We start from the raw sequence: 24,288 nt of genomic DNA, 5'->3' as shown, positions 1-24,288 counted from the left end.
CAGGTATTGGAGAGGACCTTGACGTGGTACCTGAGCTTGTCCCATTTGGCCAGATGCGGTGACTAACCTTTCCATTTTTGCTTTTAAATCTTAGCTGAGAGCTTGTAAGTGAGTGCTGGGTTTTCTCTGTGTGTTGTATTAATTTGTTTTGTAATTTTCCCTATGGTTCTTGCACCCAGACCTGTCTGGGGTTAACTGCTTGTGGCTCTGGGGACAGCACAGCTTCCTGTGAGTGCCAGTGGCACCCAGGGCTGAGCATGTTGCAGGGTCATGGGATGTGTACCCGGTCCGGTATGAGAGTGCAGTTCCCTTCCGTGTTTTGTATATGTCTAGGGTGGTTACATATTCCTGTGCACCCTTCCCTTGTTTTCAGTTTGTTTGGATTTGAAAGCTTGCATTGTGTGGCTGTTTTAGGGTCTCAGGTATTGGAGAGGACCTTGACGTGGTACCTGAGCTTGTCCCATTTGGCCAGATGCGGTGACTAACCTTTCCATTTTTGCTTTTAAATCTTAGCTGAGAGCTTGTAAGTGAGTGCTGGGTTTTCTCTGTGTGTTGTATTAATTTGTTTTGTAATTTTCCCTATGGTTCTTGCACCCAGACCTGTCTGGGGTTAACTGCTTGTGGCTCTGGGGACAGCACAGCTTCCTGTGAGTGCCAGTGGCACCCAGGGCTGAGCATGTTGCAGGGTCATAGGATGTGTACCCGGTCCGGTATGAGAGTGCAGTTTCCTTCCGTGTTTTGTATATATATATATATATATATATATATATATATATATATAAAGATAAGTGGTGAGGTAAATTCTGCCCTATTGGTCAAGTCATGATTTCATTGGGTCTACATCTTTAGCCTACTATTGGGTCAAAATGTCTGTTACATAAGATTTCATTGGATTACCTTGTTCTATGTCGTATTAAATTTAAGCATGATGGCTTTACCAAAAAAAACACAACTGAGCTTTATCAACCCTTTTCTGAATCAGCTGTGCTCAGTAGACATTAGTACTGAAATTTTTAATTTATAATACATACTCAGTCAGCCGCTGAATTTCAAGCTTTTTGTACCCCTACAGAATATACTTTTAGCTCTAGCAGCTTTGATGACATCTGAGTTGTTACAGGAAGCATCTCTCTTGAATCTTACTTCTTGCATTGTGTGGCTGTTTTAGGGTCTCAGGTATTGGAGAGGACCTTGACGTGGTACCTGAGCTTGTCCCATTTGGCCAGATGCGGTGACTAACCTTTCCATTTTTGCTTTTAAATCTTAGCTGAGAGCTTGTAAGTGAGTGCTGGGTTTTCTCTGTGTGTTGTATTAATTTGTTTTGTAATTTTCCCTATGGTTCTTGCACCCAGACCTGTCTGGGGTTAACTGCTTGTGGCTCTGGGGACAGCACAGCTTCCTGTGAGTGCCAGTGGCACCCAGGGCTGAGCATGTTGCAGGGTCATGGGATGTGTACCCGGTCCGGTATGAGAGTGCAGTTCCCTTCCGTGTTTTGTATATGTCTAGGGTGGTTACATATTCCTGTGCACCCTTCCCTTGTTTTCAGTTTGTTTGGATTTGAAAGCTTGCATTGTGTGGCTGTTTTAGGGTCTCAGGTATTGGAGAGGACCTTGACGTGGTACCTGAGCTTGTCCCATTTGGCCAGATGCGGTGACTAACCTTTCCATTTTTGCTTTTAAATCTTAGCTGAGAGCTTGTAAGTGAGTGCTGGGTTTTCTCTGTGTGTTGTATTAATTTGTTTTGTAATTTTCCCTATGGTTCTTGCACCCAGACCTGTCTGGGGTTAACTGCTTGTGGCTCTGGGGACAGCACAGCTTCCTGTGAGTGCCAGTGGCACCCAGGGCTGAGCATGTTGCAGGGTCATGGGATGTGTACCCGGTCCGGTATGAGAGTGCAGTTCCCTTCCGTGTTTTGTATATGTCTAGGGTGGTTACATATTCCTGTGCACCCTTCCCTTGTTTTCAGTTTGTTTGGATTTGAAAGCTTGCATTGTGTGGCTGTTTTAGGGTCTCAGGTATTGGAGAGGACCTTGACGTGGCTTTTTGTACCCCTACAGAATATACTTTTAGCTCTAGCAGCTTTGATGACATCTGAGTTGTTACAGGAAGCATCTCTCTTGAATCTTACTTCTTGCTCTTAAAGGGACAGTCAAGTCCAAAAAAATCGTTCATGATTCAAAAAGGGCATGTAATTTTAAACAACTTTCCAATTTACTTTTATCACTAATTTGCTTTGTTCTCTTATTCTTAGTTAAAAGCTAAACCTAGGAGGTTCATATGCTAATTTATTATACCTTGAAGGCCACCTCTTATCTGAAAGCATTTTGACAGTTTTTCACCAGTAGAGGGTGTTAGTTCATGTGTTTCATATAGATAATATTGAGCTCACGCACATTAATTTATCGAGGAGTGAGCACTGATTGGCAAAGATGCAAGTCTGTCAAATGAACTGAAATAAGGAGACAGTCTGCAGAGGCTTAGATACAAGGTAATTACAGAGGTAAAACGTGTATTATTATAACTCTGTTTGTTATGCAAAACTGGGAAATGGGTAATAAAGGGATTATCTATCTTTTTAAACACCAAAAATTCTAGTGTTGACTGTACCTTTAATTAAACCACCTCCTGACCACTAGGACAAAGCAAAAGATTCCCAAAGCTCCAAGAGTACTTAAAGGACCAATAAATACAGAAGCCTTGCACAATTAACATAAACAAAACAAAAATACATGTGCTTATAAATAGGTATGTAAGATAAAGCACCTCCCACTACAACATCTGTATAAATGGGTCCCCACCAGTTCTGATTTACACCGTCAATTCAATATGAGGCAAATCAAAATGTTCAAAGACATGCAATATCCCTTATAGAAGTGCCTTTCATTAGAGTGTAAAAGATAGAGACATAGGGTTTCTTAACATGAAGATATGACTCTAAAATCGCATGAGTGTAATAAAGTACAGTACTTGATAAACAAGTGATGGTTGTCTTCCAGTCGTTGCTCTGGGTTGTAAGGTAGAAACCACTGGAATTCTGATAAAAACCCTTATAGTCAATGCAGCCTTCTATGTTAGGGAATAATCCTGTGAATCTCTATTGTGTGAATACTATGAATTTAAGCAGAAGAGGCAGTGGTGTAAATTCTTTATGAAGTATTTATTAGTAGGTCAGTAAAAAAGTGCATATACTCACACTTACAAGATAAAAATATCAAATGAGCTTACACTGTTCTGCAGGCTTTACACAGTTCCCTGACTGGTACCTCTGATAATCCATGCTGCAATTAGGCATGTCCCATATGAGCCATGCTGCTGATAGGGACGTAGGCTGTATGTCAGTCATGGATAAGTAAGAGACGAACTTCATAATCTGGTGTGATCCCTGGTGCCTGTGGATACCCTTGTTAACCTAAACATGTTTACTCCAGTCAGTTTATCTAGCACCTCTGATTCTCAAAATATTAGATCAGCTAGTCACCTTGTTATTGTTTCAGAATATGACTCATTAGATTTGTCTTCTGAATGCAAAGTAATTTCAGATGATCAGGAATTGGTCACTGCAGCCTCTATTTAATCTATCTGATGACTTATTAGAAGATTCTGTAGAGGAAGATTTTCAACATTGGTTGAAACTTATAAAAATTGCTAATGTCTTTATTTGTGATGCAATTATTCATATAATCAAAATGAATGCTAAAAATATGGCGTTAGCTCTTCTGTCCAGATGGGCTTTGTGGCTGAAATCATGGTCGGAAAATATGGTTTCCAAGAGTAGACTTTTTATCTCCCTTTTCAGGGAACAATTTGTTTTTTGGGCCTACTCTAGTTTCAATCATTTCTACTGTGACTGGAGGAAAATGAGCTTTGCTTGCTCATACAAGCAATCAGTTGTTTTTGTTCCTTCGTCAATCAAGGAGCTAAAAATCTACTTCCTCTTCATAGAAAACTGAGTCTTCCAGACCTTCCTGGAAGTCAAATCCCAATCGGAACAAGGCTAAACAGTCCAAAAAGGCCTTCTTCCTCTTCCAAATCTGCATGAGGGTGCGGCCAGATTCTTTTCTGGTAGCACGCAGATTGTACCTTTTTCAGGATGTCTGGTCTCAGTCTGTTCAAGATCCTTGGGTTCTAAACATAGTATTCATTGGGTACAAAATGGGCAAAGGACCCCTGTAAAGGCAAATGCCTTTCTTCAAGCTGCTTCAGACCATGGGAATGATAGTTTCAGTACCAGTGTTGGTATGATGCCAGAGTTTTTCTTCAAACCTTTTTATTGAAAAATAAGCCTATTCTAGATTTAAAAACTATAAACAAGTTTTTCAGGGTTTCTACTTTAAAGAAGGAAACAATTCAGACTAATCTCCCTCTGGTTCAGGATGGACAGTATATGTCCATTTTAGATGTTAAGGATGTTTACCTTCACATCCCTATCCTCTAAGTCCATTACCAGTTTCTGAGGTTTGCTTTTCAGGAGAAACACTTAAAGTTTGCTGCTCTCCCATTTGGTCTAGTTACAGCTTTTCAACTTTTTACCAAAGTTCTGGGAAACTCCTGTCGTTATTAAGGGCTCAAGATATTTTGGTGGCTTCTTACCTGGATGACATCTTGTTTTAGGCTCCATCTTTATCTTTAACTGTATCTCATGCAAACAAAATTTTGTTGTTTCTTTGCAGAAATGGCTGGAGAATCAACATTCCAAACTCCAAAGATTTCTGTTTTTTCCTCTAGTCAGGGTATCTTTCCTTAGTCATTATTGATTTAACTTTTTTTTAGACTTTTTCTTAATGGATCAAAGGTTCAGACAGCTTGTATAACTCTTTCCAATTCTACAGTAGCACGGTGCACGGAAGTGTTGGGTATGATGATAGCAGCGTCAGTCTCTTTTCCTATGCAGGGTTTCACATGTGACCTCTTCAGCTCGGCATACTACATCTATGGTGCAAGGACTATTTTCACCTTTTTTTAAAGAATCCTCTTGGATTCCAAGTGAGAGAGTCTTTGTTCTGGTGGATAAATCACCAATATATTTATCTGGGGTCTTCCTTTAGTCACCCAACCTGTACAATGGTAAATAAAGACTCAAGTCTCTCTTGTTGGGGTGCATTATGGGGGTCCAGGAGAACACAAGGAATTTAGTTTCCTCAGGAGTCAAGGTCACCAATAAATATCCTAGAACTCAGTGCAATTTTCAGGGTCCTTCAAAGCTGGTCTCCCCTTTAAGAAGAGTCTTATCTGCGTTTTCAATTAGACAATGTCACAGCAAGGAGGAACTCGCAGTGCCCTACCAAAGAAGGAGGTTTCACAAATTTTTAACTGGTCAGAAAACAATCTCTCTACAATTTATGCAATTTATATCCCAGATGTAAACAACTATCTTTACAAGATCAAGGTATCCTAGCAGGTCCCTGGTCATTTCATCTTGCTTACATACTTTCTTCAACTGTTCTGTTTCCAAGAGTGATAGCCTGCTTCCAACAGAAGCTATCATCAGTATTTCTAATTGCACAAGCGTAGCCACATAGAATTTGGTTTGTGGATCTGATACAAATGTCCAGTTTCTTCCGTGGTCTCTTCCTCTACGACACCACCTTCTGTCTAAAAAAAAACCTTCTTTCATCAAGATCTCAAGTTTCTTAACTTGAACCTAATTTTTTTAAAACAAGGAGTATATTCTGACGCTGTAGTTGAAACCTTATTTCAGACCAGAAAAAAAGATTTGGAAAGTTTTTTTCAAAAAAAGGTTTTAGCTTGTATTCCTTTAGAATTCCTGGAATTCTTAAAGAGGATAAGGGCTTTTCTGCTAGCCCTTTAAAGGGTCAAATTTCTGCTCTTTTAGTATTATTCCAAAAGGAAGTTGCTAAATTCCATGTCATTCAGTGCTTTGTTTAAGCTTCAGTCTGGATAAGACCAGTGATTAAAACAATTTCTCCTCTTTGGTACCTTATTTTGGTTCCAGGAGTTTTTGCAGATCTATCCTATGCTTAGGTTGGGCATTTAGCTACTGTATTGAAAGGCCCTGTTTATTTTAGCAATAACTTCTGAGAAAGAACCACAATTTCTCCATTGATGTCAGAAGAAACTACTTTTGGTAAGAAATCATTGCACTACTGGGAGCTAGATGAACACATCATGTGAGGCATAAATATGCAGCCACCAATCAGCAGCTAGTTCCAGTAGTACATTGCTACTCCAGAACCTATATAGATATGCTTTTCAACAAAGGATACCAAGAGAATGGAGCAAATTAGATACAAGTAAACTGTAAAGTTGTTTGAAATTTAAATTTCGTAAGGTGTTAAGAGTCTGCAAGTACATTTTGTCTAGGATTTAACTTCTGGCCACTAGAAGGAGGTAAAGATTGAGAGCGGGAAAGCTTTTCATCAAGCAGGTTTCTTATACAGACCAGCGTTTAGTATAGCCTGTGTGGGAGCAGCCTTTGCACTGTGGTGCAACAGTTTGTCTGACCAGATATCAGAGGACTCTTATTAGATCTGCCAAGTTCCAACGCATTCATCTGTGATGCATTTGTTTACAAATGCAAACCTCTTTCTAAAGAACCATGGTTGGGTGATCCCATCATCTTCCTTAAAGGGACAGTATACTATAAAATTATTATACCCATAATGTGTTTCCAATTTCTTGTTATACCAGCAGCAGAGTATACAATATTTGATAAATTGCCCCTTTAGACTTATAACTATCAAGGCATGCTACAGTCTTGTAATTTGATATAGACAATTGTTTTTAAGGAGTTAAACCAGTGAGGAGGAAAGTGTAAGGGTTCTAACAATCACACCGCAAATTTCCTAAATTTTTGTATTATATAGAAGTTAAAGCATCTGTTGCTAATGTCTGATTCCCACCACTGTTTGTAGCCCTTCCGTTTGGTCTTTTCTAAAGTTACTGGAGCTTTTAAAAACCTTCACAATGCACTTTAAATTAAGAGTTATAGAGTTCCCCATTTCTCAGTTATAAGGTTATCCAACATAAGAAAACATATGCACTAACGTATAACATAGATGTATGCACAACAACAATAAAGAAACAGGATAACCCCCATATGTGAATTATTGATGGGAAACATTTTATGTTTCAAGAAAAAATTTTAATATTTTTGGTACTCTAAAAAGCATAGCATAAACTTACAAATTGTATGCATACTTTTAAATGAGAATATGAGGGGGACTATACCTCCCACATCACCTATTCCACATAAGAGAATTGGAGATCAAATAATAACTTAGAATAACATTTCTGTTTCTCAGTATTTTGGCCATATAGAGGGACAGGTAACAGCTAACAGCTGGGACAGGTAACAGCTAAAAAAACGTTATCCAACTCCTGATCTCCAAATTGAATGTGACAAGAAAAAGGCTGCATGTGTAGAAGTTTACAAATATAGTAATAGTACTCCCAAAAATTAACGTACACAGAGGGACTGAAAAACTGTGGTAGTGTAATCCTCTCACCAACAGTCCAGGAAAATTATGAAGCACAACAATATCAAATTGGTCAATTTTCTTACAAACAACTGCTACTATTAAGAAACAATTACAAAAACATATAGATTTCCTCAAGTAGGTGCATATGGAAGACAGAATCTGGAAAATTGCACATGAAAATTGTAATTTAAATTAATAGTGCTATGACAGTTGAATCATGGCATGCATATTTGTGGGCATGAAGCTGTATCAGTCCCAGTCCACCTACTTATCTTACCTCACTCCAGACTTTACATCAACAGAACTATTGTCTACAAAGAAAAGTCTCTGCCAGCAGGGGAAAAACATTATTAGATTGATGTTGAACATTCTGTGTTTCATCGTCAGAAAGGCATCTGTACCCACTGCGGATGAAAACAAGGTAAGGGCTGCAGATGAGGAGGACATTCTCAGATCTGGTACTTTTGGTGCTGACAAAACTTTTTTTTACACTGGAGCTCTCTGGGTCCGCTCCTTCTCAAACAAGGAGGACGTATCCTCCTCACGCCATGTCACCGCTTGAGTGATCCTTGGAACAACAGCCTCCGCAATAGGCAATTAAGCTTGAGGGTGAGCAGTGGAGGGAAGGAGAAGACTCCAACGCGGCAAACATATATTCTTCTACGAGAACGACTTCACTGGGGCATCAGGATGGACCACAGGAGAGATATCCACAATTGCATAACTGGTAGAAGCATTTGGACCTTGCAACTCCTTCAGTTGTGCGCCATGGTGAGGCTCTAAGAGTTCATATAGGGAAGATAACTCCATCTCCGCAGAAAGTGCCATATTGTCTTAATAAAGGAAATGCTCAGTTCCATAGATTAGATAATAAACTTAGTTGTTTAACATGCAGTGTTTGACAAGGCTTTACTACTCTTCGGCCAATATCATAATGATCTTGATATTGGTGGGGGGTTACTATGACGCCATCTTCCCCTTCAAACAAAGTCCTTGCTCGAAAACCCCGGAATATTGGAGCTAGAGATAAAATAAACCCTAAAACAATAAAGCATCATTAAACATTATCTGCTGGAAAGGCATATAGATGCTGATAATATCGGAAGATAAATATCAGATAAGCTTTAGCTTTGCTCCAGCTCCCAACATCACAACCTGTCATGGACGCCACCCCCATCATTCATTGTTTATCTCCAGAAATATAGAAAATGGTTGTGTGAGAGCAGTGGGCAACATTGTACAATTGGGCCCCATAATTTGCAATTTTGAACAGGTTCACCATGTTTGACATATTTTACATAATTTTTTTGTTTGCCAAGTCCAACTCAAAATATCTGTGAAAATAGATATATTCAAGAATGATAAGGGATGATTTGGATCTGGTAGTTACATCTACTTTTTATATTTGCCTCCTTACAATGATTATATGAGTGTTTTTGATCATATTTTTAGATTTATGTTTTTCCATTTAAAACTAGACCTTTCATAGGGATTAAAGTTGTCATTCTCAGTTTCAAAATGTGTTCATGCTGCTGGTTTTTATAAAATCCATGTAGTTCAGCTATAAAAAAAATTGTGAATCCTATGTTTTATAATAATATTACCACGTTTTTGGGATGTGGTTAAGAATAGAGGTATCTCTTAAGGCTTCTGATGCCTGGAGACTTACTAGCGAAGCCTTTCAAGGACACAGATGCTCTTGAAAGATTCATCCAAATCCATTGCTTTTTCAGACAGAAAAGAAAGGAGGTGTATAGAATTATTGGTCATCTTTCTGAATAGAAGTGTTTCTACTGACCTTAAATCAGTAAGAAAAGACTGTCTTTACTATTTTCTTTCATTTTTCTATGGACTTGGTTGAGTTGGGATTAAAGAGACATGTACAGTAGACTTTGTTTCCCCTTAATGTGTTACAAGTTACTTATACCATCAGCAGGGTGTTTATGTATGTGAGATTGCTCCTTTATTTATATTTTTGTATTTGAAATATCTGGTTTTGTTCAATTAAGCTATCACCCATTGTTCTCAAGGACATGCTCATTAAGGGCAAAAATACAAGTGGAGCTCTATCTAGCGATTTCGCTAGAATGCAAATTGCGCTAGAAGTAAGCTTTTTTTGTTTGCGTCGGGTTGACCTGGTATTACGAGTTGAAAGTAAAATGTTATAGCTCTCGGGGCTAACCTGATGCACGCAAAATGCCGAACTTACAAGATCGTGCACAAGATAAACTATTACCTCATTGAAGTAAAAAAAAAAGTGTGGGGGGAAAACCTAACACCATGTGCGCTAACCCAACATGAAAATATGAATATTTCACATTACAATTATCTGCACATACAAGAATACATATATCTCATGTTTTTTTTGTACAATATATATCTATACCTCCACTTTTTTGTGTGTCATACCAATACAAACAAAAGAAATAAACATAAAAATGCCTAAACAGTTGTAATTGCAACAATTTTCTGGCAAAGTGGTGCATTATCTGACAGGGCTGCCAATATTTTTGGCCATGACTGTATGTATGTGTGTGTGTATATATATATATATATATATATACTGTATATATATATATAATACACCGAGAAAAATACAGCGCTATAAGTAATGGAATCCCAATGAGGTGGTCACCAGTATAGAATCTGTAATCACAGTCCTCCTGTGTCTTTCAAACACAATCAGTTCTTGATACGGAGGCAAGAATTTCCCAGTATGCTCGCAGCCTAATCCCAGGACAAGGGGTCTCCCAAAAAAGAAAATCCCTTGTGGAATCTAGAACAACAGAAGAGGGAAGGGTGCACAGACAAAAGGGTCCTCTCTGGTGTAGTATGTTACGTATCAAATGCAGCAAAGATAAAAACAATCACCTCAACACATATGAGGTATGGTAACAGTAGGGAGGGTAATTGAAGCCCCAGGATCCTCTCCAGATGTTTATCCAGACCATTTCAGCAGAAGATGAACCGTTGAAAATAGTCCAGTTAAAAAACAAAATCAAACCTTTATTAGGTAGGATGTAAAAGTAAAAATACATATTACACCAGAGAGGACCCTGTTGTCTGTGCGTCTTTCCCTCTTCTGTTGTTTATAAATATATATATATTAAATACATAGGCTTTATTCTGATATGTGTAGAACATTGGAATGTCAAATATTTACATAAAATACATAGTCTAACACTTTATACATCTACTTAAAGGGATACTAAACCCAATTTTTTTTTTCTTTCATGATTCAGATAAAGCATGCAATTTTAAGCAGCTTTCTAATTTGTTCCTATGGTCAATTTTTCTTCATTCTCTTCCTATCTTTATTTATAAAGCAGGAATGTAAAGTTTAGGAGCCAGCCCATTTTAGATTCAGCACCCTGGATAGTGCTTGTTTATTGGTGGCTACATTTATCAAACCAAAAAGCAAGCATAACCCAGGTTCTTAACCAAAAATGGGCCGGCTCCTAAGCTTTACATTACTGCTTTTTAAATAAAGGTAACAAGAGAACAAAGATAATTTGATAATAGGAGTAAATTAGATAGTTATTTAAAATTGCATGCTCTATCTGACTCATTAAAGAAAATAAATTGTGTTTAGTATCCCTTTAACTGGAAAGGGCTCCAATGCACTTATATATGTCTATATACAGTATGTATACATATGTATTTTTTGTGTTTATGTGTATATACATCTGTAAATACATACTGTATATAAAAATATAAATACATAAATACACATATATAGACGTTTATATATATATACATACATCTGCATCTTTAGACATGTATATGTATGTATCTCAATGTTAAAATCCTTTACATGCCTTCTTTTTCTAACACCTGAGACATTATAACTTTGAGCCCTTATAACTTTTTTTATGAAATATTTTTTTTAAATCATTTTTATTAGATGGTATTATTACGAGTGTAAGTGTACTTTACAGGGAGTGCAGAATTATTAGGCAAATGAGTATTTTGACCACATCATCCTCTTTATGCATGTTGTCTTACTCCAAGCTGTATAGGCTCGAAAGCCTACTACCAATTAAGCATATTAGGTGATGTGCATCTCTGTAATGAGAAGGGGTGTGGTCTAATGACATCAACACCCTATATCAGGTGTGCATAATTATTAGGCAACTTCCTTTCCTTTGGCAAAATGGGTCAAAAGAAGGACTTGACAGGCTCAGAAAAGTAAAAAATAGTGAGATATCTTGCAGAGGGATGCAGCACTCTTAAAATTGCAAAGCTTCTGAAGCGTGATCATCGAACAATCAAGCGTTTCATTCAAAATAGTCAACAGGGTCGCAAGAAGCGTGTGGAAAAACCAAGGCGCAAAATAACTGCCCATGAACTGAGAAAAGTCAAGCGTGCAGCTGCCAAGATGCCACTTGCCACCAGTTTGGCCATATTTCAGAGCTGCAACATCACTGGAGTGCCCAAAAGCACAAGGTGTGCAATACTCAGAGACATGGCCAAGGTAAGAAAGGCTGAAAGACGACCACCACTGAACAAGACACACAAGCTGAAACGTCAAGACTGGGCCAAGAAATATCTCAAGACTGATTTTTCTAAGGTTTTATGGACTGATGAAATGAGAGTGAGTCTTGATGGGCCAGATGGATGGGCCCGTGGCTGGATTGGTAAAGGGCAGAGAGCTCCAGTCCGACTCAGACGCCAGCAAGGTGGAGGTGGAGTACTGGTTTGGGCTGGTATCATCAAAGATGAGCTTGTGGGGCCTTTTCGGGTTGAGGATGGAGTCAAGCTCAACTCCCAGTCCTACTGCCAGTTTCTGGAAGACACCTTCTTCAAGCAGTGGTACAGGAAGAAGTCTGCATCCTTCAAGAAAAACATGATTTTCATGCAGGACAATGCTCCATCACACGCGTCCAAGTACTCCACAGCGTGGCTGGCAAGAAAGGGTATAAAAGAAGAAAATCTAATGACATGGCCTCCTTGTTCACCTGATCTGAACCCCATTGAGAACCTGTGGTCCATCATCAAATGTGAGATTTACAAGGAGGGAAAACAGTACACCTCTCTGAACAGTGTCTGGGAGGCTGTGGTTGCTGCTGCACGCAATGTTGATGGTGAACAGATCAAAACACTGACAGAATCCATGGATGGCAGGCTTTTGAGTGTCCTTGCAAAGAAAGGTGGCTATATTGGTCACTGATTTGTTTTTGTTTTGTTTTTGAATGTCAGAAATGTATATTTGTGAATGTTGAGATGTTATATTGGTTTCACTGGTAAAAATAAATAATTGAAATGGGTATATATTTGTTTTTTGTTAAGTTGCCTAATAATTATGCACAGTAATAGTCACCTGCACACACAGATATCCCCCTAAAATAGCTAAAACTAAAAACAAACTAAAAACTACTTCCAAAAATATTCAGCTTTGATATTAATGAGTTTTTTGGGTTCATTGAGAACATGGTTGTTGTTCAATAATAAAATGAATCCTCAAAAATACAACTTGCCTAATAATTCTGCACTCCCTGTATAAAGTATTTTTGATGTGCTTTTTGCACATTTTTTGTTTCGCAAAACAGTTAACCACAGCTCTGTGGAGGCGGTAAACCGAGGAGTGTTAACTTTAATTGCGCTGAAGGGATCGCGTTTACTTTCAACTTGTAATACCAGTGCAATTTAACCTGCGTGCAAACGCAAAAACCTGATACCTGAGTGGTTGCGCTCCACTTGTAATCTGGCCCTAAATTGGCTGATCCAGCAAAAAGAGCAGACCTGCTAATCTTATTTCTCTCTGTACACAAGGGCCAATATTTAGGTATTGAAGTGTTAATTATTAGTGAGGGATTGAATGAACAAAACCAGCTATTTCAGATGCAACAAACGCTTTCTCTCCCACTCTCCACTTGGGAGGATAATAAATACTGCAGCCTCTCGTTAACATAACTTTTCGATAGATAATTTTGCAGTATTCGTTCATATTTTCAGTATAGGTGGTGGTTTCAACAGACAAAAACAGGTACTTCAGATAACAAACTAAAGGTAAGTAGCAACTTGCAAACAATTTAGTACACTCCAATGGGTAAAATGAATACGAGTGCAATGCCCCTTTAAACTAGAGAAGGGTATTATTGTTCTAACTGTTTTAATATCCTATAACCAGTTAGCAAATCTTTGCGTGAAATATAGAGGGTGTTATGTTTGAATTAATTCTCCTTTGAGGGTGGAACCTTGTTCAGGGAACTTTGTATGCATATGTGGTTCCTAACATTTATGTCTTAAAGGGACAGTCTACAATTGTTGTTTTAAATGATAGATAATGATAGATAATCCCTTTATTACCCATTCCTCAGTTTTGCATAACCAACACTGTTATATTAATATACCGTTTTATTTCTATGATTAATATCTAAGCCTTTGCAGACTGCCCCCTTATCTCAGTGCTTTTTACAATCTTGCATTTTAGCCAATCGGTGCTGGTTCTTGTATAACCATTAACATTCTTCATGGGAGTGAGCACGTTATCTATGTGGCACACATGAACTAGCACTGTCTGAGATAAGAGGCAGCCTTCAACAGTTTAGAAATCAATTTGAGCCTACCTAGGTTTAGCTTTCAAGAAAGAATACCAAGAGAACTAAGCAAATATGATGATAGAAGAAAATTGTTTAACCCCTTAACGACCAACGACGTATGGGGTACGTCCTGCAAAAATAATGCAGTTAATGACCAAGGACGTACCCCGTACGTCGTTGGTCTTTGAAAGCAGTGGAAGGGATACTGATCACTTCTAACTACTTTCATGTTATAGCAGTGATGCCTCGATATTGAGGCATCCTGCTATAACATTTGTTAGCCGTCCGATGCAGAGAGAGCCACCCTGTGGCCCTCTCTGCATCGGCCATCAATGGCCATGTTGGTTGGTGGGTGGGAGCTGATCCAGGGAGGCGGGTGGGTGGCCATCGGTGGGGAAGGGGGGCGGGATCGAGTGCACGGGAGCGGGTGCGCGGGCGGGTGGGAACCCTACACTATGGAAGAACTGTAAGCGTGTAAGGTGGTACTTGGTGGGAGAGAGGGTGGGAACATTATAAATTTTAACAATCTGGGGGAGGTTGGGGGTTGAGGGGGGGCAGCTACACTACAGAAAATAGTATTTTTAAAATAAAATTTTATAAAAAACATATTTGATTTCAAACTGGGTACTGGCAGACAGCGCATAATAAGGCAGTGAGGGGGGTTAGAGAGCTGTTTAGGGGGGAAAAGGGAGATTGGGGGCTAAGGGGGGATCCTACAGAGCAGAATTATTATTATTTTTTTTAAATCCCCCAAAAAATCTTATTTCTCCAACATAGGTGTGTCCGGTCCACGGCGTCATCCTTACTTGTGGGATATTCTCTTCCCCAACAGGAAATGGCAAAGAGCCCAGCAAAGCTGGTCACATGATCCCTCCTAGGCTCCGCCTACCCCAGTCATTCTCTTTGCCGTTGTACAGGCAACATCTCCACGGAGATGGCTTAGAGTTTTTTAGTGTTTAACTGTAGTTTTTATTATTCAATCAAAAAGCTGGCCGCTGTGCCAGATGTTCAAGCTTTTGTTCAGGCTCTGGTTAGAATTAAGCCTGTTTACAAACCTTTGACTCCTCCTTGGAGTCTCAATTTAGTTCTTTCAGTTCTTCAGGGGGTTCCGTTTGAACCCTTGCATTCCGTTGATATTAAGTTATTATCTTGGAAAGTTTTGTTTTTAGTTGCAATTTCTTCTGCTAGAAGAGTTTCAGAATTATCTGCTCTGCAGTGTTCTCCTCCTTATCTGGTGTTCCATGCAGATAAGGTGGTTTTACGTACTAAACCTGGTTTTCTTCCAAAAGTTGTTTCTAACAAAAACATTAACCAGGAGATTATCGTACCTTCTCTGTGTCCGAAACCAGTTTCAAAGAAGGAACGTTTGTTGCACAATTTGGATGTTGTTCGCGCTCTAAAATTCTATTTAGATGCTACAAAGGATTTTAGACAAACATCTTCCTTGTTTGTTGTTTATTCCGGTAAAAGGAGAGGTCAAAAAGCAACTTCTACCTCTCTCTCTTTTTGGATTAAAAGCATCATCAGATTGGCTTACGAGACTGCCGGACGGCAGCCTCCCGAAAGAATCACAGCTCATTCCACTAGGGCTGTGGCTTCCACATGGGCCTTCAAGAACGAGGCTACTGTTGATCAGATATGTAGGGCAGCGACTTGGTCTTCACTGCACACTTTTACCAAATTTTACAAGTTTGATACTTTTGCTTCTTCTGAGGCTATTTTTGGGAGAAAGGTTTTGCAAGCCGTGGTGCCTTCCATTTAGGTGACCTGATTTGCTCCCTCCCTTCATCCGTGTCCTAAAGCTTTGGTATTGGTTCCCACAAGTAAGGATGACGCCGTGGACCGGACACACCTATGTTGGAGAAAACAGAATTTATGTTTACCTGATAAATTACTTTCTCCAACGGTGTGTCCGGTCCACGGCCCGCCCTGTTTTTTTTAATCAGGTCTGATAATTTATTTTCTTTAACTACAGTCACCACGGTACCATATGGTTTCTCCTATGCAAATATTCCTCCTTAACGTCGGTCGAATGACTGGGGTAGGCGGAGCCTAGGAGGGATCATGTGACCAGCTTTGCTGGGCTCTTTGCCATTTCCTGTTGGGGAAGAGAATATCCCACAAGTAAGGATGACGCCGTGGACCGGACACACCGTTGGAGAAAGTAATTTATCAGGTAAACATAAATTCTGTTTTTAGTACTGGCAGACTTACTGCCAGTACTTAAGATGGCGGGGACAATTGTGGGGTGGGGGAGGGAAGAGAGCTGTTTGGGAGGGATCAGGGGGTGTGATGTGTCATGTGGGAGGTTGATACCTACACTCATGCTAAAATTAACCCTGCAAGCTCCCTACAAGCTCCCTAATTAACCCCTTCACTGCTGGGCATAATACATGGGGGGTGCGCAGCGACATTTAGCGGCCTTCTAAAAACTAAAAAGCAACGCCAAAGCCATATATGTCTGCTATTTCTGAACAAAGGGGATCCAAGAGAAGCATTTACAACAATTTGTGCCATAATTGCACAAGCTGTTTATAAATAATTTCAGTGAGAAACCTAAAGTTTGTTAAAAAATCTGTGAAAAAGTGAACTTTTTTTTTATTTGATCACATTTGGCGGTGAAATGGTGGCATGAAATATACCAAAATGGGCCTAGATCAATACTTTGGGTTGTCTACTACATTATAATAAAGCTAAAATTAACACTACAAGCTCCCTAATTAACCCCTTCAATGCTGGGCATTATACACGTGTGGTGCGCAGCGGCATTTAGCTGCATTCTAATTACCAAAAAGCAAAGCCAAAGCCATATATGTCTGCTATTTCTGAACAAAGGGGATCCCAGAGAAGCTTTTACAACCATTTATGCCATAATTTCACAAGCTGTTTGTAAATAATTTCAGTGAGAAACCTAAAATTGTGACAAATTTAACGCTTTATTTTTATTTGTTCGCATTTGGCGGTGAAATGGTGGCATGAAATATACCAAAATGGGCCTAGATCAATACTTTGGGTTGTCTACTACACTACACTAAAGCTAAAATTAACACTACAAGCTCCCTACATGCTGCCTAATTAACCCGTTCACTGCTGGGCATAATACACGTGTGGTGCGCAGTGGCATTTAGCGGCCTTCTAAATACCAAAAAGCAATCCCAAAGCCATAGATGCCTTCTATTTCTGAACAAATGGGATCCCAGAGAAGCATTTACAACCATTTATGCCATAATTGCACAAGCTGTTTGTAAATAATTTCAGTGAGAAACCTAAAGTTTGTGAAACAATTTGTGAAAAAGTGAACAATTTTTTTTATTTGATCGCATTTGGTAGTGAAATGGTGGCATGAAATATACCAAAATGGGCCTAGATCAATACTTTGGGATGTCTTCTAAAAAAAATATATACATGTCAATGGATATTCAGGGATTCCTGAAAGATATCAGTGTCCTAATGTAACTAGCGCTAATTTTGAAAAATAATGGTTTGGAAATAGCAAAGTGCTATTTGTATTTATTTCCCTATAACTTGCAAAAAAAGTAAAGAACATGTAAACATTGGGTATTTCTAAACTCAGGACAAAATTTAGAAACTATTTAGCATGGGTGTTTTTTGGTGGTTGTAGATGTGTAACAGATTTTGGGGTTCAAAGTTAGAAAAAGTGTGTTTTTTTCCATTTTTTCCTCATATTTTATAATTTGTTTATAGTAAATTATAAGATATGATGAAAATAATGGTATCTTTAGAAAGTCCATTTAATGGGGAGAAAAACGGTATATAATATGTGTGGGTACAATAAATGAGTAAGAGGAAAATTACAGCTAAACACAAACACTGCAGAAATGTAAAAATAGCCTTGGTCCCAAACGGACAGAAAATGGAAAAGTGTTGTGGTCCTTAAGGGGTTAGAATTGCATTTCTGAATCATAAAAGTTTAATTTTGACTTGACTGTCCCTTTAAATATAAATGTAGTAGCAAAATAAACACAAACTTGTGTTCTCTTTTAATTTATACCTCATGTAGTATAATTGTGCACTACACATACTTTACAAATATAAAATACAAAATAACTCCCCCTCATAAAAGTTGATGTGTTTTATAAACTTCACAGTGTAAGTGAAAACGGTTAAAAAATTAGTAAATAAATAAGTAAATAAAAAGTAATAATCTTAATGTTATTTTTCTAGTGAGTGCAGATTAATATTAAGAAATATAAAGCAGAGCCATTACAGAGACATTTTTAACTAATCAAATGTATATCATGCCTATGGAGAGCTTTATTTAAAGGGACACCTAAGTCAAAACTACATTTTCATGATTCCTATAGAGCATGCAGTTTTAAGAGACTTTACAATTTACAATACTTCTATTATAAAATTGTGTTTTACTATATGCACACTTTCTGAGGTACAAGCTATTGTTTAGCATCTGCAAGAGTTCACAGTGTATATGTATATGAGTCTGTGATTGGCTGATGGCTGTCACTGTCTTCAGCCCCAGTAACAACTAATGATGATGTCAAATACCAAACACTGTATTGAAATTCTTAAACGTTCAAGGGCTTCATATTATGCTGTAATAATAATGATCACCATTGTGAGAAATGTAAAATATTGACTACATAAAAACTTTAAAGGAACATGAAACCCCAATTTTTTTTGTTTCAGGATTCAGCTAGAGCTCATTATTTTAACCAAATTTCCATTTTACTTCTATTATCTAATTTTCTTATTTCTCTTTGTATCCTTGGGGGGGAGGGGGGCTATGTCCAAGAGCAGCAGTGCACTACTGGTAGCTACCTTCTGATTGGTGGATGTACATATATCCCTCTTGCAATTGCCTCACCAGTTCAGCTAGCTCCCAGTACTGTATTGATGCTTCTTCAACAAAGTATACCTAGACCCAAAGTTGATAATAAAAGTAAATTGGAAAGTTGTTTAAAATTGTATGTTCTATCTGAGGCATGAAAGAAAATAATGACTGACATTTTTTTGCATTATTTGATCATTTTCATATATGTATTTTTATATATTGGCTGCTATTTCTCTATCACATTTCAACACCACTGATTTATAAAAAATATTTGAATACAATTCTATTTGTGAGGCTTGTGTGTAACCCCAATAACCCTTATTTGTGCATTTGAACTTGTTCCATACTATAATTAAGATATTGGAGCATATTGTTTTGTTACAGACGTGCCAGAGAATAACACCTTTCTTTGTGTGTTTTAATTCCTTTGCAATGTTTGTGATGTCATCTAACTTTTCCTACTTGTTTATTAAAGGGACAGAGAAGAGAGAATGGCAGCACTGACAGCAGCCCAGCAAGAAGCCATGGAAGAGCTCCAGAAGAAGATCCAACTCAAGGTGTGTACTGGAGCAGTGAGGGGCGTCAGTCATTTGGATTAATACTTTCCTGCTGGGGAAGATATGCAACATTCACATTCCGTTTATAACCACACGACTTTCTATCTAGTAAAGGGTTAAAAGTCGCTTACCTATGTTTTCTATTAAAACATAAAATAATGCTTGGGGTCATTTTGTGTATATTCTGCGGGGAGAAGGAAGTATTCAAAGCATTCCCTTGCCTAATTTCATAGCCTAGAAAGGCCGATATTGGGAGCAGATAAGCATCATCCAGGCCACCTAGTCTGCTAGGGATGGATAGGACATGTCATTACTGCATTTGAGCAAACCAGCTCTGAACCTGGAAGAGCCCTGCTGCCACTAATGATCCCAATGCCTCAGGCCAGTCTCCCTCTCTTTAGAGATGTTATCTGTGTGTGTCTGTGCGTTGAGCTCTCCAGCAGACTCCTGTGTTAATGCTTTACCGCATCCTGGGTTTAGACTCAATTAGCAATGTTAGACTGCAGATAATCATATGACCTCTCAAATATTACTCAGTGTTCCGAGCCACAATCCCCCTTTATACCCTTAGAAGGGGGCTCTGTTTGTGATTAGAATGAAGTGGGTACTTTCTGGAGTTACGGGGAAGCAGTCTGTAGGAAAAGCAAGCACTTTGCCTTGAGTGACAGCAGAAGCAAGACATATACTAGATGCCTAGAAGGCAGCTAGAGTTTACTACAGACAGACCCGTTTATTTAACCCATTTGTTGCACAAAGGACCTAGAAAGTGAAATAACTTTAAAAGTCATAAGATTAAGTAACATGTATTTGTGATGGCGGAAAGTGGGTATTGAATGTTCTGTTATCCTATTCTTTTGATTTGGTGATCCTGCATATATCAGAATATTTACATAGTAAGCGCTCCATGACAGCAGTATTTGTCTATTTAGTTATTTTCTCTAGAACTAATTTGTGTTGTATCCCCTCTATATTAACTATTAAACAAAGGGGTACTTATATTGTTATTTTTATTTTAATACAAAACCTCATTCAGCCCATATAAATGTATGCCCTGTGCAGTTGTATTTGTAACTTTAGACAGTATAAGCCCTTGTATGCTTGTAAAAAAGATGTTTAAAGGGACATAAAACCCATTTTTTTCTTTCATGATTTAGATAGAACATAACATTTTAAACAACTTTCTAATTTACTTCTATTATCAAATTTTCTTAGTTTTCTTGTTATCCTTTGTGAAAAAGCAGAAATGTAAGCTCAAGAGTGTGCACGTGTCTTAAGCACTATATAGCAACAGTTTTGCAACAATGTTATACATTAGCAGGAGCACTAGATGGCAGCACTATTTCCTGTTTTGTAGTGCTTCAGACATGTGCACGCCACCTTCCTAGGTATCTCTTAAACAAAGAATAACACGAGAATGAAACAAATTTGATAATAGAACTAAATTGGAATCTTTTTAAAAATTGTGTCCTCTATCTGAATCATGAAATATTTTTGGGGGGTTTAATGTCCCTTTAAGGATAGTTAGGAGCCAACTTCCAGTGTTTATTAATTAAAGGGAAATGAAAGTCTAAATTAACTTTGTATGATTCAGATATAATGAGAATAAAATCTGTGAAATCTGTGACAGACCTTAGCTATTCTTATTTTAAGTTAAAAAAAAATCTTATCTCAAATGCAAAAAGAAACAGCCGTATATTATATCATATTGTTTCTGAGATCACTTCCTGCATTTATTTCATGGAGAGAGGTACAAGGTGTGCAACGGTTTTAGGATATCATCAATGTGCAAAATGTGCCTGTAAGTTAAAAAAATGGAGCACTTAGTGAGCTCTACTGTAGGTCAGTACTCCGCATCCTTATCTGAAACTTAATAGTAGTTTAGAGGGAGAAATGTAATCCGTTTTCATATAGATAACAGGTGGTTATACTCACAGTTATCTTCCCTTTGGAATGTACACACACATTTTCACCCTGAATAATTTGTTTTGTTTTAGCTGCCTTGAAATGTAAAGTGATTTATGCCAATTGTTTTTATCACAAGTAATATTTCTCTAAGAGAATTGAGCAAAAAATAAAATAATTTTTTCTTCATAATGGAAAGAGTCCACAGCTGCATTCATTATTTTTGGGAAATAAGAACCTGGCCACCAGGAGAAGGCAAAGACACCCCAGCCAAAGGCTTAAATACTCCTCCCACTTCCGTCATCCCCCAGTCATTCTTTGCCTTTCGTCCCAGGAGGTTGGCAGAGAAGTGTCCAGAAGTTTGTTTTCGTCTCTTATGGAGGGTAGTACTCTTCGACATGGGACGGGAGTTTTAAGTAATCCTGTCAGTCTCTCAGTGAGGGCTTGGATGAAAGTTAGAGTCCGGAGATGCAGGGAGAGTCTTTCTGCGAAACCATGCCGACTCATTTTAGCAACTCCACAAGCAATTGGCGTTGTCGAACTTCGCTTTGCTGCCTGTTTTCTTCTCTCAAGTCCATGGCGGAGGCGAGGCTACTATTCGTCACACTTGAAGGGCCATGTTCCTGTTCCAAGGTGTAGATTCCGGTAAGATCATTTCATTTTACTTCTTCATGATTGTACTGTAACTCATTTGTTCCTGCGAACTCACAATGAAAAATAAAGGGTGGGTCTCAGTGGGACTCCTTTAGTATCTTGGAATCAAACGTTAATATCTCCTGAGGGGGATTATTGAACAGGGGGGTTTTAATCATGTTTGTGATTCAATCTGCTTATGTGTAATGTTAACTGGGCTCGTGGTTTTGGAACATAATGGCCTTTCAAAGTGACGCAACCTTACGGTCCGGCGCATTTTTTTTGGACTGTACATTTCACCTTGTGACCGGGCGTGTTTACGTTCTGGTTTCCCATTTCCACATTCCTGACTGTGTGGTGACAGAGAAATCTAGTCCGCTGGTGTCTTGTTCACAGGAGGGGGTGAGTGCCCCAGCCATTGTGGGTGTCAGGTGCCATTTAAATTGTTTTATATTTAGTCCATTTTTTGGTATCCTTTATCCAGTTATGGAGGATACTAATGTTGAGATTGTTCAATTTTCTGATTTAGATTCTTCGTCCTGTGACAAATGCGAATTAGCCCCATTGACTCAGGTCAGTGTGTTATGTTCTTTAGGCCATTCTAGAGCGGGCTCAGGGATTCAAGGGACTGCTGAGCCATCCGCCTCAGGGGACCCTGTCCTCTGGGAGGTGAGTTCCCTACCGCTCCCTACTACTACACATGCGGGTAACCCAGGTTATGTTTTTTGTGAATTGTTCCCCCCAGAGGTTGTGGCACGTTTTCGCTTTTACATACTTTTGGCTCTTGCGCGTCTACAAAGTCCAGATGTTTATTTGCGATTGTGTTCGTGCCCGATTGCCCCAGGTCTATCGGGCACAGGAGGGCATGTGCAGTTCCCTGCGGGTGTAACTGTTCCCGAGTGTTGTGTCTTTCTTTACAGGCTGGCTCGCCTTCATGTTCTACTCAGACACACGTTTTTGAGCTGTTTGGGGACCCTACCCTTCTCGGTTATGGGAATCATCAATCTTCTTCGAATGGCTCACCTCGTTAGACATGGGGGGATGAAGTAATCTCCTTTAAGTCTTGTTATCGAGAGCCTTCCCAGTTTTGATGGAAGAACACGGTTTCCGTTAGGCTGGTCCTGCGGATTCTGCTGTTCTTCTTGGGCGTTCCCCCTCGGATTGCCTGTCATTTTATTTTATCCGGTTATGATGAATTTTCTTTTTCATACTATGTTTCCTGCGGGAACTTTCGCTGGGATCGATACTCGCTGTTTGCTTCTACGGAAGTTGTTCGGGACACGTTAGTCCCATAAGATAAAAACAATGATAGATGTGGCGCTAAAAACAGCTCGGTAAAATCAAAGAATAAAAATTAATCAATAAAACATAGGATATTACCTATTAATATATAATGAAACAGAAAAAAAACACAACGTAAAATTCATATAATCATAGTAACACTAGGGAACGATACTTTACTGGGTAATTATAAAAAACTAGAACTAAATAATTCAATCTAAAATAAATTTAATAATACATAGATATACATACAAACATAAATAAATATATTTAACATTCACTGTAACCACCGGTGGTTTAAAAAATTACTTAAAAACTTGAATGTTTGAATAGAAACTTGCTTAAGCGTATAATAAATGTAGATTCCACTAAAAGTTTCACTCCAACAGATAAAATGACAATTGGCCCAAAACAAAGTTCTGTGGAAAATCAACCAGAGATGTGGTGCTTGAATAGTTAATATAGCCAAACAGACCAGTTAGATTCCAATGTATCCAAGCTGTCACATGTTTGTCTGTTTTTTCTTCCTCCCTCTCTGAGGGCGAATTTCGCCAGCTTGGCATTTATGACCCTTGTACAGGCTGGTCCTGCTTAGGTTCAGATCTTCTGTCTCGTGGCTTATTCAGACACGTGGCGGCTATTATACTTTACTGGTCAGGATGGGGCGCCAAGTGCTCTCAGCATTATTATGTTTCTTATTTGTTTTACAAGTTTCAGCTAACCATTCTCAAGAGGACTTGCGGGTCCATGCAGCTCTCGGGATTGTTTCAGTCCTAAATAGCCGTCTCTCTGGTGACTGGGTCAGTGAATTTTGCTGCGTCACTCTCTGTTGCTTCCGATACCCTCGGAACCTAGAGTATTCCTTCCCACGTGGTGGGAAAATTAGAGGGTTTAGCGCCTCCTTTCCGCTGGTCGGGGCGGTGTGGCTTTAGGAAATTGTCCTTTTTGGACTTGTTCCTTTAGTGGTTCTCTTCTTCATTGAGACCTTCTTGGACTTTATCCGATTCTCCTTGTGGATGTGTCACCTTTGGGGGACTTGGATTCCCTTCGGGAGTTAGTTGTTTCTTTTCTGGACATTAGACAGTGAGGTCTTTTTGGGCTTTGGTTAGGGGTCCTTCCCCGGTG

General features: G+C 38.8%; 1 protein-coding gene across 1 annotated transcript in view; it reads left to right on the top strand.

Moving 5' to 3' along the window:
- Nucleotides 1–24,288, top strand: part of SCAPER (S-phase cyclin A associated protein in the ER) — a 907,354-nt gene that overhangs the window by 382,942 nt on the left and 500,124 nt on the right. Inside the window, exon 17 of the mRNA XM_053719295.1 lies at nucleotides 19,266–19,347. Within this exon, the coding sequence (XP_053575270.1) occupies nucleotides 19,266–19,347 (82 nt within the window). The remainder of the gene's footprint in view (nucleotides 1–19,265; nucleotides 19,348–24,288) is intronic.

Source organism: Bombina bombina, chromosome 6, assembly GCF_027579735.1.
Source record: "Bombina bombina isolate aBomBom1 chromosome 6, aBomBom1.pri, whole genome shotgun sequence".
NCBI lineage: Eukaryota > Metazoa > Chordata > Amphibia > Anura > Bombinatoridae > Bombina > Bombina bombina.
This window is presented reverse-complemented; position numbering and strand designations above follow the sequence as displayed.